General features: G+C 37.7%; 1 protein-coding gene across 5 annotated transcripts in view; it reads right to left on the bottom strand.

Moving 5' to 3' along the window:
• The window catches only part of CD3H18orf25 (chromosome D3 C18orf25 homolog), an 85,113-nt gene that overhangs the window by 41,138 nt on the left and 30,670 nt on the right, over window positions 1–13,305 (bottom strand). For all 5 annotated transcript variants that reach the window (XM_043558723.1, XM_043558726.1, XM_043558727.1 and 2 more), the window contains exon 2: window positions 5,624–6,408. In XM_043558723.1, coding sequence (XP_043414658.1) covers window positions 5,624–6,338 — 715 coding nt within the window. In that variant the 5' untranslated portion in view covers window positions 6,339–6,408. The remainder of the gene's footprint in view (window positions 1–5,623; window positions 6,409–13,305) is intronic.

Genomic DNA, 13,305 nt, shown 5'->3' with positions numbered 1-13,305 from the left:
GTAGCTCTCAGCCCTGGCTGTTCACTGTAATCATCTAGGGAGCTTTAAAAATGCAAGATCTCAGGGTACCTGGGTGGCTCAGTCGGTTGAGCATCCAACACTTGATTTCAGCTCAGGTCAGGATCCCAGGATTGTGGGATCGACCCCTATGTCGGGCTCCATTCTGAGCATGGAGCCTGCTTAGGAGTCTTTTTCTCTCTCTCCCTCTGCCCCTCTCCCCAGTGCTTGCTCGCTCGTGTGCTCAAATTTAAAAAAAAAAAAAAAAAAAAAAATGCAGGGCACCTGAGTGGTTCAGTCAGTTAAGTGTCTGACTTTGGCTCAGGGCATGATCTCAGGGTTCATGAGTTCAAGCCCTGCATCAGGCTCTGTGCTGACAGCTCGGAGCCTGGAGCCTGCTTTAGATTCGTGTCTCCCTCGCTCATGTGCGTGCTCACTCTCTCTCTCTCTCTCTCTCTCTCTCTCTCTCTCAAAAGAAAATAAACATTAAAAAAAATTTTTTAATGTGTTATCACATATATACATAAAATCTAAAATAACCAAACTCATTTAGTAGATTGTGGCTGAATAGGGAGATGGGTGAAGGTGATCAAAGGGTATAAACTTCCAGTTATAAGATGAATAAATTCTGAGGATGTAAAGTACAGCACGGTGACTACAGTTAAGAATGCTGTATTGTATATCTGAAAGTTGCTAAGACGGCAGATCTTAAAAGTTCTCAACATACATATTATAACTACGTGAAATAACAGAAGTGTTAACTAAGCTTACTGTACTAATTATTTTGCAATTTATACATACACCAAAGCATCACATTGTACATCTTAAACTTACATGATGTTGTATGTCAACTGTATCTCAAAAAAGCTGGGAAAAAATGCTGATGCCTTGGGTAAGACCCAGAGATTCTGATTTAATTGGTCTGGAGTGGGGCCTGGGCATCATTAGTTTTAAATGCTCCCAAGTGAGTCTAACATATTGTTAGGTTGAAAACTGCATGGATTTTACCTGCACTGATTGCATTTACTAAGCTGAAAATAGGCAGTTTTCACCTGATTGCTACATCTCGGTATTTTGTTATCAGTGTATTTAGTGAGTGTCCAAAATAGCTACCAAAATACAGTAAGATTACAAGAGGCTTAAAATGGGAAAGTGGGGCTTTTACCCACTTAATATGCAATCTAGGAAAAAGGTTATGGGACTGCTTATGTGGGTTTGGGGTCATCTCCGTGAATTCCCAATGCTTAAATCAATATAAACAATTTTCCAAGTAATTCAATCCCCAATAGGCTAAGAACCCTCGCAAATCAACAAGAAAAACAAATGTGGCAGGAGGAAAATGTGCAAAGAACATGAACAGAACGTCTGCTGAAATAACAAATGACCAAACAGAATTTTTCAGCCTCACTAGTGATCAAAGAAATGCAAATTAACACTAAGATACAATTCTTCCATGAAATCAGCAAGACTTTTTAAAATATATTCAACAGAAAGAATATAATGCAACGAATACACAAACTCCTGAACGCAATAAACAATATATTTTAAAAAGCAGTTTGGCAATTATGTGTCAAGAGCCTTTAAGTATTCATACCCTTCCCTAATAGCAAAATAAAAACAGCCCAAAGGACCAACACTGGGGAATTTATTTTATGGTTAGCTAAATAATTCAAAATCCATACACTGTAGGGAGAATATTATATTTTGTTAAAAAGTTCAAAACCCAACTTTAAGAGAGAAAGGAAGATGGACATATACATATTGTGATAGTTTTGTTACATATTATGGGAAGGCAACATACTCAAATGTTAACAAAAGTATAATTGTGACTTTAATCTTCTACTTCACATTTTTTCTATTTTCAAAATTTTCTACAAGGCATTTACTACTTAAAAAAAAATTCTTTTTCATTTCCAAGCATGAGTTAATTGATCAAGCCTAAGTCTTTACCTCAGAAAAACTGTGAGCTAAGATGACAGTGTATCATGATGCATTTCAGTGCATAAATGTGTATGGTGAGTAAGGGGTACTGAGATCCTGGCTTCACTGGGGCTGAGCCTGGCCACATGGACTGAGAATTCAGGTGATCTTAGCCAGTTGTCCTCAACAGCCCTCCTCCACCCCCCAACATTCTCCAAAATAGATCAATTAGATTTTCTAAATGCAAACCTGCCAAGACAACTGACCCTTACCTACAAAGGCAGATACTATTTTGGTACCTCAGTCTGAAAAGGCATTTATATGGTAGACTATTAAACCACACAAAAGCAGATCATTATAGCCAAGACAAGATGAAGCCACCCTGAGGTTTAGTCTATGCTAAATATTTATCAAAAATAAGTTACTAGAAAAACTTTTCCTTGCTGTCCACGTACACTGATGGACACAAGTTAGTCTGTTCAGAGAACTAATTTCTTGAACTTAATGAAGTCTGATGTCCATTACTCATATTCACTAAAATCAAAATTCCCTGCAAGAGCATACTTTACAGAACTAGTCTCAACTTAGAGTGATTTTACAGAGAAGTGACATTCTGTCCCATCCCTTCCCCCATCACCAGAAGAAATAATGCTCTCACCATAAAACTGCAAAGAGTGATCAAGAGTACAAAAAGGTCATCTATAAAGATAAATGAGACATTTGATTAAAAGCCTCAAATACTCAAGACTACCATGAAGCATTTTCACATTAATATTCACTACAAATACTCTTTGTTTGCTCATCTCTAAGTTCCTCACATGCAAGAACTGCCCGAATTATCTTGATATGGTATCTCCAAACAGATTCTTAAAACAGCAATATGGGGGTGCCTGGGTGGCTCAGTCTAGGTTAAGTGTCCGACTTCGGCTCAGGTCATGATCTTGTGGTCCGTGAGTTCGAGCCCCGCGTCGGGCTCTGTGCTGACTGCTCAGAGCCTGGAGCCTGTTTCAGATTCTGTGTCTCCCTCTCTCTCTGACCCTCCCCCGTTCATGCTCTGTCTCAAAAATAAATAAATGTTAAAAAAAAAAAAATTAAAAAAAAAAAAGAAAAAAAAAACAGCAATATGTTCTCAAAGACTTCAAGGAGAGAATGACTTAGTGTGGATGCTACGCTGCCTGTCAGTTAACTAAAAACCAAAAATCCTCATAAACCTCTGTTTCCAAATATCAAACTCAGTTACTAATAAGCATGATCAGACACTGTACAAGTCTGCATCGTTATCTTCACTCTTTAAAAGAAAATGCATTAATTGTAAATTATTTGGCATAAGAGAACATTTAGCATAATTCCTTCAATATTTATCCTAACAAAGCTTATAAATGAAGCATTTTCTGAATTACTAAATCAGTTGTACCTTGATGAAAAAGTATAACAAGAATCTCAGTTTCTACTTTTCTTCTGGATTTTCATTCTGTGTAAACAGCTTATTCAAATTTCAAAATCTAAGAGATTCCATCAGGTACATCCAGTTCAAGTTCACCTGAATGTCCATGTTGCTGCCCTCAAGTCAGTTCATAATTTATCCTATCTTTACAATTTATATAACTCTTCAACAACTGCCCTAGCTATAAGGTTGAGTATATCCCCTTCCTGAAGTCATAATGTGACTCAGGAAACTGAGGGGTACATTATTATTACATTACAAATGCACGCTGTCACAATTTTTTAGGGGTAGCAATATAGACAGTTGAAATGAACTTCCTAATATTTAAACTTAGGCTGTTCCCTCTTTTGCGCTTTGCATACCCACCTATATGAACAGTACCTCCTGAAACATGTGGTGTGCAGTGTAGGCAGTCATATACAGTGGCCCAGCACCTTACCTACCATTTGATTCTCTGGGATTACCTTAGAAAATTCCACAAACTTTCAAAAGCCACAAACTTACTAAGTGGTGTAAGCAAAAGAAATTAAATCATAGATTCAGATAATTTACTTTGGTGTTTTGGTTTGCATACACTTCAGAATGGACAAGAAACAGACTGGTGTTTTAAAGTTTTACACACTGGTGAAAGCAGTCATTAACCAAGGAAGTTTGGATAATATACACAAAGCATACCTAATCTACGTAAGCCAAACAGGGGGAGTGCCCATAAAGACATTTCTCATGCCACTTCCATAACTGGATCTATTGTCAAAAAGAATTCTGTTCACCTGCATTCTTTTCCCTTTCCATAAGGAGGTAAAATATTGGTGTGGTACCTAAAACTCTGTTCGGTGAGTGAAATTAAGCACTGTATTGAAGATTCATTATGATCTTAATTAATAGATTAGAACACAGGACATGAGAATGCATGAATAAACAATTTTACAGGTGTTAATCAAGCTTTCTTAAACGCATTATTAAATGCAAAACTGAAATATACCTAGAACCTGCCGGAGAACAACCCCAAAATCTGCTCTCTCATGCTTTCAACTGATGAACGTCAATTAAATCCCCTCCCCAGCAATTTTAACACAGAGAACTACCAAAGGAATTCAAAAGATATTAAAACAGTAAGCATTTCTAATTGTTAAAAACTCATATTTAATGTACTATAAGGATGAGACTTTTATTATGAGATGAACACCTATAAAATCATTGTTACTGAGTTTATAGAAGTTTGGTTGGCTATAGGTTTAATTAACCAATATGATTTTTCTTGAAATATTCTTTGTATTATCAGCAATATGCTGTCTTCATGTGTAGAAACAAACATTCCAGAAAACTAGGAGGAAAAAACAATCACCCATAAAATTTTAAAAACCAAAACCTCCCCCTCTTTAATGTAGCAATAAACAGTGCTGTCATTATCTATTAAATGCCACGTAGTTTATAAAATGTTCCTAATCATAAGAGTCTCTTCAATAATGAGAATTCGCCAATTAAGAACTGCTCAGACTTCGTCTTTCTTCCACCTTGAACTCTCAAGACTGCCTTTGTAGTACACAGTACCAAATATGGTAATATGGAGAAAACAGGTATGTCAAACATGTAATAAATTACAGACGCTTACACCAATAAGAGCTAGAATAAACAGATTTCTGACAAACTTCTTAAAGCTTGGGGGATAAAGGGGGGAATTCTGCAAAAAGCATTCTTTTCAATGCAAGTGACAACTTAGAATAGAAAAATGTGCCACAAGGATAACTATCTTATCATGCGCTGAACTGGAGGGAAACGCCTAAAACTACGGTTTTTGGAGGAACAGTTATTAGAAAACTTTAACGGAAGATAGAACGTGTTATTTCAGACACCATAAGCTCGAGTACAGTGGCTATATAATAAAGCAAGGTGCCTATTCCTGAGGAGGATTTACTTAGTAATAATGCTGATCAGTAAGTATTAAATCTAAGCAGTGCTAAAAAGGCAATGATGGGAGTTCAGGTAATGGGTTACAGAGAAAGGAAATTCCATTACTTAAAAATAATCTTGTACCTATTATTAACCATTCAAATATTTTTTTTTTGCTGATGTGCAAAAGTGCACTGGAAACCTCAGAACAGGTTTTTAAACTGGCCATGTCTTGTTAATACACTGCAGTCTTCAAATTTACACAGAGCTGCAGGTCTCCTGGATTTTTTCAAGTGTCACTCATCTAACTCGACCTGACAGCTTAGAAATGCCATCGGTTGCTCTACAGTCAGTTTAAAAAACATCCTCTACCTGGTATCTCTGCAGTGATTGTCTTGCTGCTCCCTGAAACCTCTTCATCATCATCTGATGAGCTCGTGCTTGAGTCACAAGTCAGGTCACTATCACTGGTACTACTGTCCTGCAATAGGTTATATTTCTTCCGCGCAGCAGCTTCCCTTTTCTGTCTCAGTAGCCTGATTCTCTCCTTGTGCTTTTGGCTCCGATGACCTTTAACCTTGGCGACTCGGCCATTCTGTTTATCACTGGATTGCCGGTTTTTCTTGGCAGCCATAGTAGATGTTTCACTTTCAGATCGGGACCGCCGAGATTTGCGCCCAACAGTGGCACCAGACACTCCAGAAGGGTCTCCTTCCACTGCTGTTTCTGCCTGGGAGGGCTCATTCTCTTCTGCAGAAGACAAGGTATCTGAATCAGCCAGGTGACCACTAGAGGAAGGGGAAAGCATGCAGTGATTAGAGGAGTCACTCTCATAAACTCGGCCAGTTGTTGGCTTGTCACTCTCTGTGGATGCTAACTGAGACTCAGAAGAGTCCCTTCTCAGTTCCATCAACAAGCAGGGCATTGAAGAAAGAACTGTAGAATCCACTACCCCATCTTTCTGAACTTGAGATTCCAGTTCTACAGATCCATCTTCCTCCTTAGCTGTCTCTTGTTCAGATGGTTTCGGTGGGACTTCAGACTCAATGAGTTCTTCGACTTTTCCCACTGCCTCCTCCATCTTCATTTCAGACTTTCAAGTTCAATCATGGAGCAGAGTCTAGGAAACTAGGTCAAAGATGCAACAGGAAAGCAACCTGTACAAAAAACACACAAAATCAATAAACAGAAATAGTAGATTATTTAATGAATACCTTTCTAAATGGGTAGCAAAAATTACCATCACACAGGCCTTTAAAATATATGTTTATCTGCCTGATTAAGTCAAATTCAAAGGACTTATTAGTATTACCAAAACACTAGCATACACAATTACTAATAATGGCATGATATTAATCCTTAATTACTGAACTTGCAAGCCCAGCACAAGCATCCAAAGATTTTCAACTTTAAAACCTTATTTAAAATGGTCCAAAAAGGGAGCCTCAAAACTCTGATAGTTAAATATGTACGTTCTGACTTAAACATAAAGGAAAAAGAATGCTTCAAAAAAAAATCTGGGAACGAGATTTTTCAAAAGTCTCAGAAACAAGTTAACTATACTCAATAATTTTATACTCAAATCCTCAAAGAGAAGAAGCTACAGTGGAGTAACATCAAATGTACACTTGTGTTTAAAATTTTTTTTGAACATTTATTTATTTTTGAAAGACAGAGACAGAGCATGAGTGCGGGGGGGGGGGGGGGGGGTGGCGTGCAGAGAGAGAGAAGGAGACACAGAATCTGATGCAGGCTCCAGGCTCTGAGCAAGCTGTCAGCACAGAGCCTGATGCGGGGCTCGAACTCACAAATTGTGAGATCATGACCTGAGCCAAAGTCGGATGCTCAACCGACTGAACCACCCAGGTGCCCCCAAATGTACACTTGTGTTTAAAAAAACCTTCAACCACATGCATTTGGCAAATGAGCACCCAAAGTAACTCTGCACCAAACCTATTTGCTATTCCTCTCAGGAAGAGTTGCTCTACAGGGGTATTAAGATGCCAGGCCTGGAATGCCTGGGTGGCTAAGCTAGCTAAGTGTCCAACTCTTGATTTCAGCTCAGGTCGTGATCTCACGGTTTGTGGAATCGAGCCCTGTGTCATGCTCCATACTGGAAGTGTGATTCTCTCTCCTTTAGATTCTCTCTCTCTCTGCCCCCCTCCCTGGATTGCACTGTCTCTCTCTCACTCAAAATAAATAAATAAACTTAAAAAAAAAAAAAAATGCCAGGCCTGATGATACTGTTTCCTCATGGTCCTTCCTAGTTCCCACATGCCTCTCATCAGGCTGAATGTGAGCCTAGTGTTTCAACATGCTTTATTTCATAAACAATAGCCACTAAATACAGATCAACTACTTTGTGAACCTAGTACACTCTAGTCTATGAATGACTTAAGGGGTTAAAGAGAAAACACCCTACATACATTTTCCACCTTTATATACTAACTTTAGAACCTAACATCCTTCCCCCATTGAATGTGCTACAACTCCACTTACTCATGGAGACACAGGACATAATCTTTAACGGCAAGATTTGTGACCTATACAGTCTTCATTAACTGGTGGTTTGGTTTTAAAAGGATGATGCTAAGAATGTACAAGGCAAGTAAATACCTCACTCTGTACATGTGATGTTATAGAAAGCAGTTACCATGATGTCCCACTGGTAACAGACACAAATACTAAGCTACATGTACTCATCAGGAGCTGTAAGACAGCTCTGCTGCTTCACTCCATCAAGTTACTTGACAGTTCAACATATGGTAGACAGCAACTAGAAGATACTTGGAAAATCCTTTTTTTAATCTAACATGCCAAGGCTGCTTTTTCCCTTACCATAAACATGAACAATCTGTATTACTATCTTTTGTTTTTCATAGCCTTGTTCTCAGCTGCTGATAAAACAGACATTCTGATGAAGATTCCTCAACATATTCAAGAAAACCAGAACATTCACAGCCACTGGAAACATTAATTTAAAACAATCTCATATGCAGCCTATTTCATAAGCATATTTGCATCATTACTAATTTTTTGAGTTAAATAAAAATGTAAGCATAAATGTTATTCCTGACACCATTCCAAAAGGAATGCAACACCTCTGAAAGCCAACAGAGGGAGTAAAAGTTAAACCAGAAAACTGCCAGTGTCATAACTAAAGCATGCTGGCAATGTAACAGGAAATAAAATATTCATGCATATGAAATACCCCATATATGAGGAATAAACCAAGATTTTTCTAGCGAAATAAAAATGAGAGTTGATTCTTCTGCATAGAATGAAGTTAATATTTCTGGAATAAAAAATTTTCTTATAGCTGAAATATTTGAGAAACATACTCAAGTGAAATTAATGTCAGCCATAAAGCACAAGAATCAAAAGTCTCAAATTAATTTTTGAAAGCAGAAGGTACTGGACCTTTTAAAGTATATAACATCAGGTTGAAAAGTAAATATGGGGGCGCCTAGGTGGCTTGGTCGGTTGAGTGTCTGACTTCAGCTCGGGTCATGATTTCGCTGTTTGTGAGTTCAAGCCCCGCATCGGGCTCTGTGCTGTCAGCTTGGAGCCTGCAGCCTGCCCCGGATTCTGTCTCCTTCTCTCTCTGCCCCTCCCCAACTTGTGCTCTGTCTCTGTCTCTCAAAAATAAATACATGTAAAAAATTTTTTTTTAAAAATTAAATACGTTAACATGACCATAAAAATCTGGTTTCTTCAGTAGTGTAGGTAAGACAAATAAATCTAAACTGCTTTTCTTTGTAGGAAAACATAACATTATCAGTATTTTCAATATGACAAATCAATCAAATGATTATCTTTCATTTCAAGATCCTTATATCTAAGAGTTAATTGAAATTTACAATACACCAGTCAGAATAGGTAAAAATTAACAACTCAGGCAACAACAGACGTTGGCGAGGATGCAGAAAAAGAGGATCTCTTTTGCACTGTGGTGGGAATGCAACTGGTGCAGCCACTCCGGAAAACAGTATGGAGGTTCCTCAAAAAGTTAAAAATAGAACTACCTACAACCCAGCAATTGCACTACTATGTATATATCCAAAGGATACAGGCGTGCTGTTTCGAAGGGTCACGTGCACCCCAATGTTTATAGCAGGCTATTGACAATAGCCAAAGTATGGAAAGAACCCAAATGTCCATATGTATGTGTGTGTTTATACACACACACACAATGCACACACACAATGGAGTATTACACAGCAATCAAAAAGAATGAAATCTTGCCATCTGCAACGTGGATGGAACTAAAGAGCATTACGCTAAATGAAACAAGTCAGAGAAATGTATGATTTCCCTCATATGTGGAATTTAAGATACAAAACAGATGAACATAAGGAAAGGGAAGCAAAAATAATATAAAAACAGGGAGGGGGACAAAACAAGAGACTCTTAAATACAGAAAATAAACTGAGGGTTGCTGGAGGGGTTGTGGGAGGGGGGAGAGGCTAAATGAGTAAGGGGCATTAAGGAAGACACTGTTTTGGGATGAGCACTGGATGTTATACATAGGGGATGAATCACTGGAATCTACTCCTGAAAATATTATTGCACTATACGCTAACTTGTATGAAAGAAAAAGAAAGAAAGAAAGAAAGAAAGAAAGAAAGAAAGAAAGAAAGAAAGAAAGAAAGAAAGGCTTTTACTGCCTAAAAAAGCAATTTTAATCACAAACACTAGCATCATTAATAGGACACCAGTTAGCTCACAGTGGTATGTCCATACGATGTGGCCATGAAGGATGAAAAGGTTCTTTAATACACTAATATAAGCAATTTTCAATACATAATGTTAAATGAACAAAAAAGGTACATTATACCATTTGTGTAAACAAAGAACAAAATTATATTTATATGTGAGTTTGTCTGTAAATGTACAGAATCTCTGGGAGGATACTTAAGAAAATGGTAACACCAGCTACTCTGGCAAGGAAAGAGAGCAAATGAGGGGAACAGGAGTCAAAAGACCTTTCTACTGCACGAAGTCTTTACCTCTTGAATTTACTATCATGTACAAGTTATTATCTATTCAAAAGTCCACTCTAACATAAAAGTCTACTGAAGAGTCTTCTGAAGAAAAGGGGACTTGTGCCTTTTCTGCTCATGACACCAACTACTTAACTGTTCGGGTCAAATTTAGTCCGTGAAGTGTAATAGTTGCCCCCTGCAGTGGAATTTTGTTATAATTCATAAAACACAAGGAAAAAAGTCACAGAAAGTGAAAACAGAAGTTCTGACAAAACTCCCTGCATTAGAATAAAAATGAAGTACTCTAAACACAGGGGGAAAAGATGTCATATGTATAGAAAATAATAATCTTCCCAAAGAACGAGAGTATTTACTGCATGTTGTTTTTGGTCAGGGAAAATATATGTATTTTCCTGACAGAGGTAATCAAAAGTAGCTGGCAGCAGAAATGATAAAACTATCAAATGATAGCTGCATCTTATAAATGGGATAAAAGGCTCTCAACCACCTGATTTAACATTCAGTGAATTTACAATGATGTATTAAATAAACAACAGAGAGCATTTATTTAGTTATTTTTATTTCTTTTCCACCATGCTGTTCTAATCTCCACTCTAAAGGTGGTCCCCTTCTACCTGGATATTACAGTTAATCCCCCCTTGTCTCCCTAGAGCCCTTGTTGATTATTCTTCAGCATTCATTAACCTCTCACTCAAATGAGATAACTCAAATGGATTATCCAACCATCCATCCACTCATTCATTTGAAAAAATCTTCCTCCTACTTAACCTCCTCAATCTCACATCTCCTCCTCCAATTACCATTCTCTTCTTTCATGGCCAACCTCATTAAAAGAGTTGTCTAAATTCCCTCCAATTTCTTTACTTCTCATACTCCTCCAACCCAATCCCATCTGACACCTGCTTTTATCACACCTGAAGAACAGTTCTTATTAAGGTCATTAATGATCCCCATAACTTTAAATCCAACAAACATAGTTTGGCCCTCATCTTACTTAATGTCTAAGCAGCATTCTATATCCACTCCCTCTCCCCCTTAAACTAGTGTTTTTCTGTAGCTTCCAGGCTTCCTTCTTCTGATTGCTCCTTCTCAGCCTACTTTATAGACTTAACTTCCTCTACCAAACCTCAGGCATTAGTCCAAGGGTAGATCCTTTTCACACCCATCAAAGTAATCTTTTCTACCAATCTTTCCAATACCATCCCTATACTAGTAATTGTCTCTCCATCTCAGCTCTTTTCCAAGCTCTATACCAGTCTACACAAATAGCCACCTGACATCTGCATTTAGATTTCATAAAGGCCAAACTACAATCTCTTCATGCCCAAAACCAAATTACCCATCTCTGAACTACCCCCTCTCTGCTGCTTCTCTAGCTTTCCCTTGTTCAGTAAAAAAAGCATCACTGCTTACTTCAGTTACTCGTATCAAAAACCTGAGGGTTATCCTTGACAATGCCTTCTCCTTTACTTATTGCATCCCATTATTCACTAATTCCCATCGGTCCTACCTCCTTATATTTCCAGCCTACTATTTTCTATCTCCACTGTCAATCACTTTAAGCACAACCTCCATTATTTATTTTTCCATGGAACCACTGACAATCATCTCTTCTTTCCATATTCAGTCTTGCTCCTGGACCACCAACCTGAGCTCCATACAGCAGGCAGAACAATATTTTTGCAAGGCAAATATGACATGTTTATATGAGAAATTTTTCTTTTTTAGATTCCACATAAAGTATTTTTTTTAATGTCTTACAAGGTTGGAATGGGGCGACGAACAAGAGGAGAGTATCAAGGCAACCTGAGTTTTATGGGAGTTCTCTCGCCCCTTTATAAAGGATTATATGCAATTATTTTAAAAACCTGGGTTCTGGACAATCAAAATGCAGCATGTATTAGTCCTGCATTCATTGAGAAACTAAGATGACAAAAGAAGAGGACAGGAAAGAGAGTTAAACCATGGAAAGGAAGCAATATACTGCCCCTCTAAGACAGAGAAGAGGAAAGTATTAAGAAAAAAAGAGTGGAAATAACAAAGTATAAGGCTAAATGAGGCTACTATGAACATCTGGAGGAGTTTCTTTCATACTAGACCTCATTCTTGGTCAGCAAAACTTAATACAAGGTGAAATAGCAGGTTTTGAAATTTGTGAAAATGGAAAAGGGTTCAAACTTTTGCTACAGAAAATCTGAGGAGAATAAAAATGCTAAGCACAGTAATTTACACAGTGTCAAAAAGAATAATTCGCAATACTACTTACTCAATTCCCACACTATGTAGGGACCGCTAACACAAACTTAAGGGATGGGGGTAGGAGGGCAGTGTGTGATTGCTCTTCCCTGCTCAAAATCTCTGCCCACCATCTCCAGTTTCATCTTGGGTCACTCACACCCTAGCTCCCTCTAGCTACAAAGAATGTTAGACGAACAGGTTTTTTTTTTTGTTTTTTTTTTTTTTTTCAGATCTCTGGCCTTTTACTTATTTTGTGCCAGCCCTCTTGCTGGCTACTCTTCACATATATCAGAGTAAGTATCACTTCCTTGGGGTTGCCTTTGGTACCTATTAATAGGATCCCTGTTATATACAGATCATAAGCCTATTTTCTTTCATAGTATTTTGCATAATTGTTGTTAATTTTATTTAATGTCCATCTACCATATAAAGGGACTTATATAAATTTAAAGAAATAAAAAATTATATAAATGAAAAATTATATAACCCTCAGCTGACTTATCTCTATGATTAATACGTAAAATAGACCTTAAGGCAAAAATTATTGTCAAGACAAAAGGTGTCATTCTAATTTTCATAGCCCAGTGATAAACAGAATGGGAATCTGTGGAAGTTCTTTCTGACCACAACAAGGCAGTAGAAACCAAGGTCATTGTTAAAAGGGAAGACCAATGAGGTGGTGTTGAGGTTGATCACAGGACCAGGTGTGAAAAAGTAGTGAGGAAGTGAAGACACTAGGGAGTACAGTGTAGGATTTCCAGGCAATAACAAGGGCCCACTTTAAGGGCTGGAGTATGAATTTCAAGTGAG

The sequence above is a fragment of the Prionailurus bengalensis genome, chromosome D3 (assembly GCF_016509475.1).
Source record: "Prionailurus bengalensis isolate Pbe53 chromosome D3, Fcat_Pben_1.1_paternal_pri, whole genome shotgun sequence".
In the NCBI taxonomy this organism is placed as follows: Eukaryota; Metazoa; Chordata; class Mammalia; order Carnivora; family Felidae; genus Prionailurus; species Prionailurus bengalensis.
The sequence above is the reverse complement of the archived record's forward strand: the minus strand, read 5'-3'. Positions and strand labels throughout refer to the sequence as shown.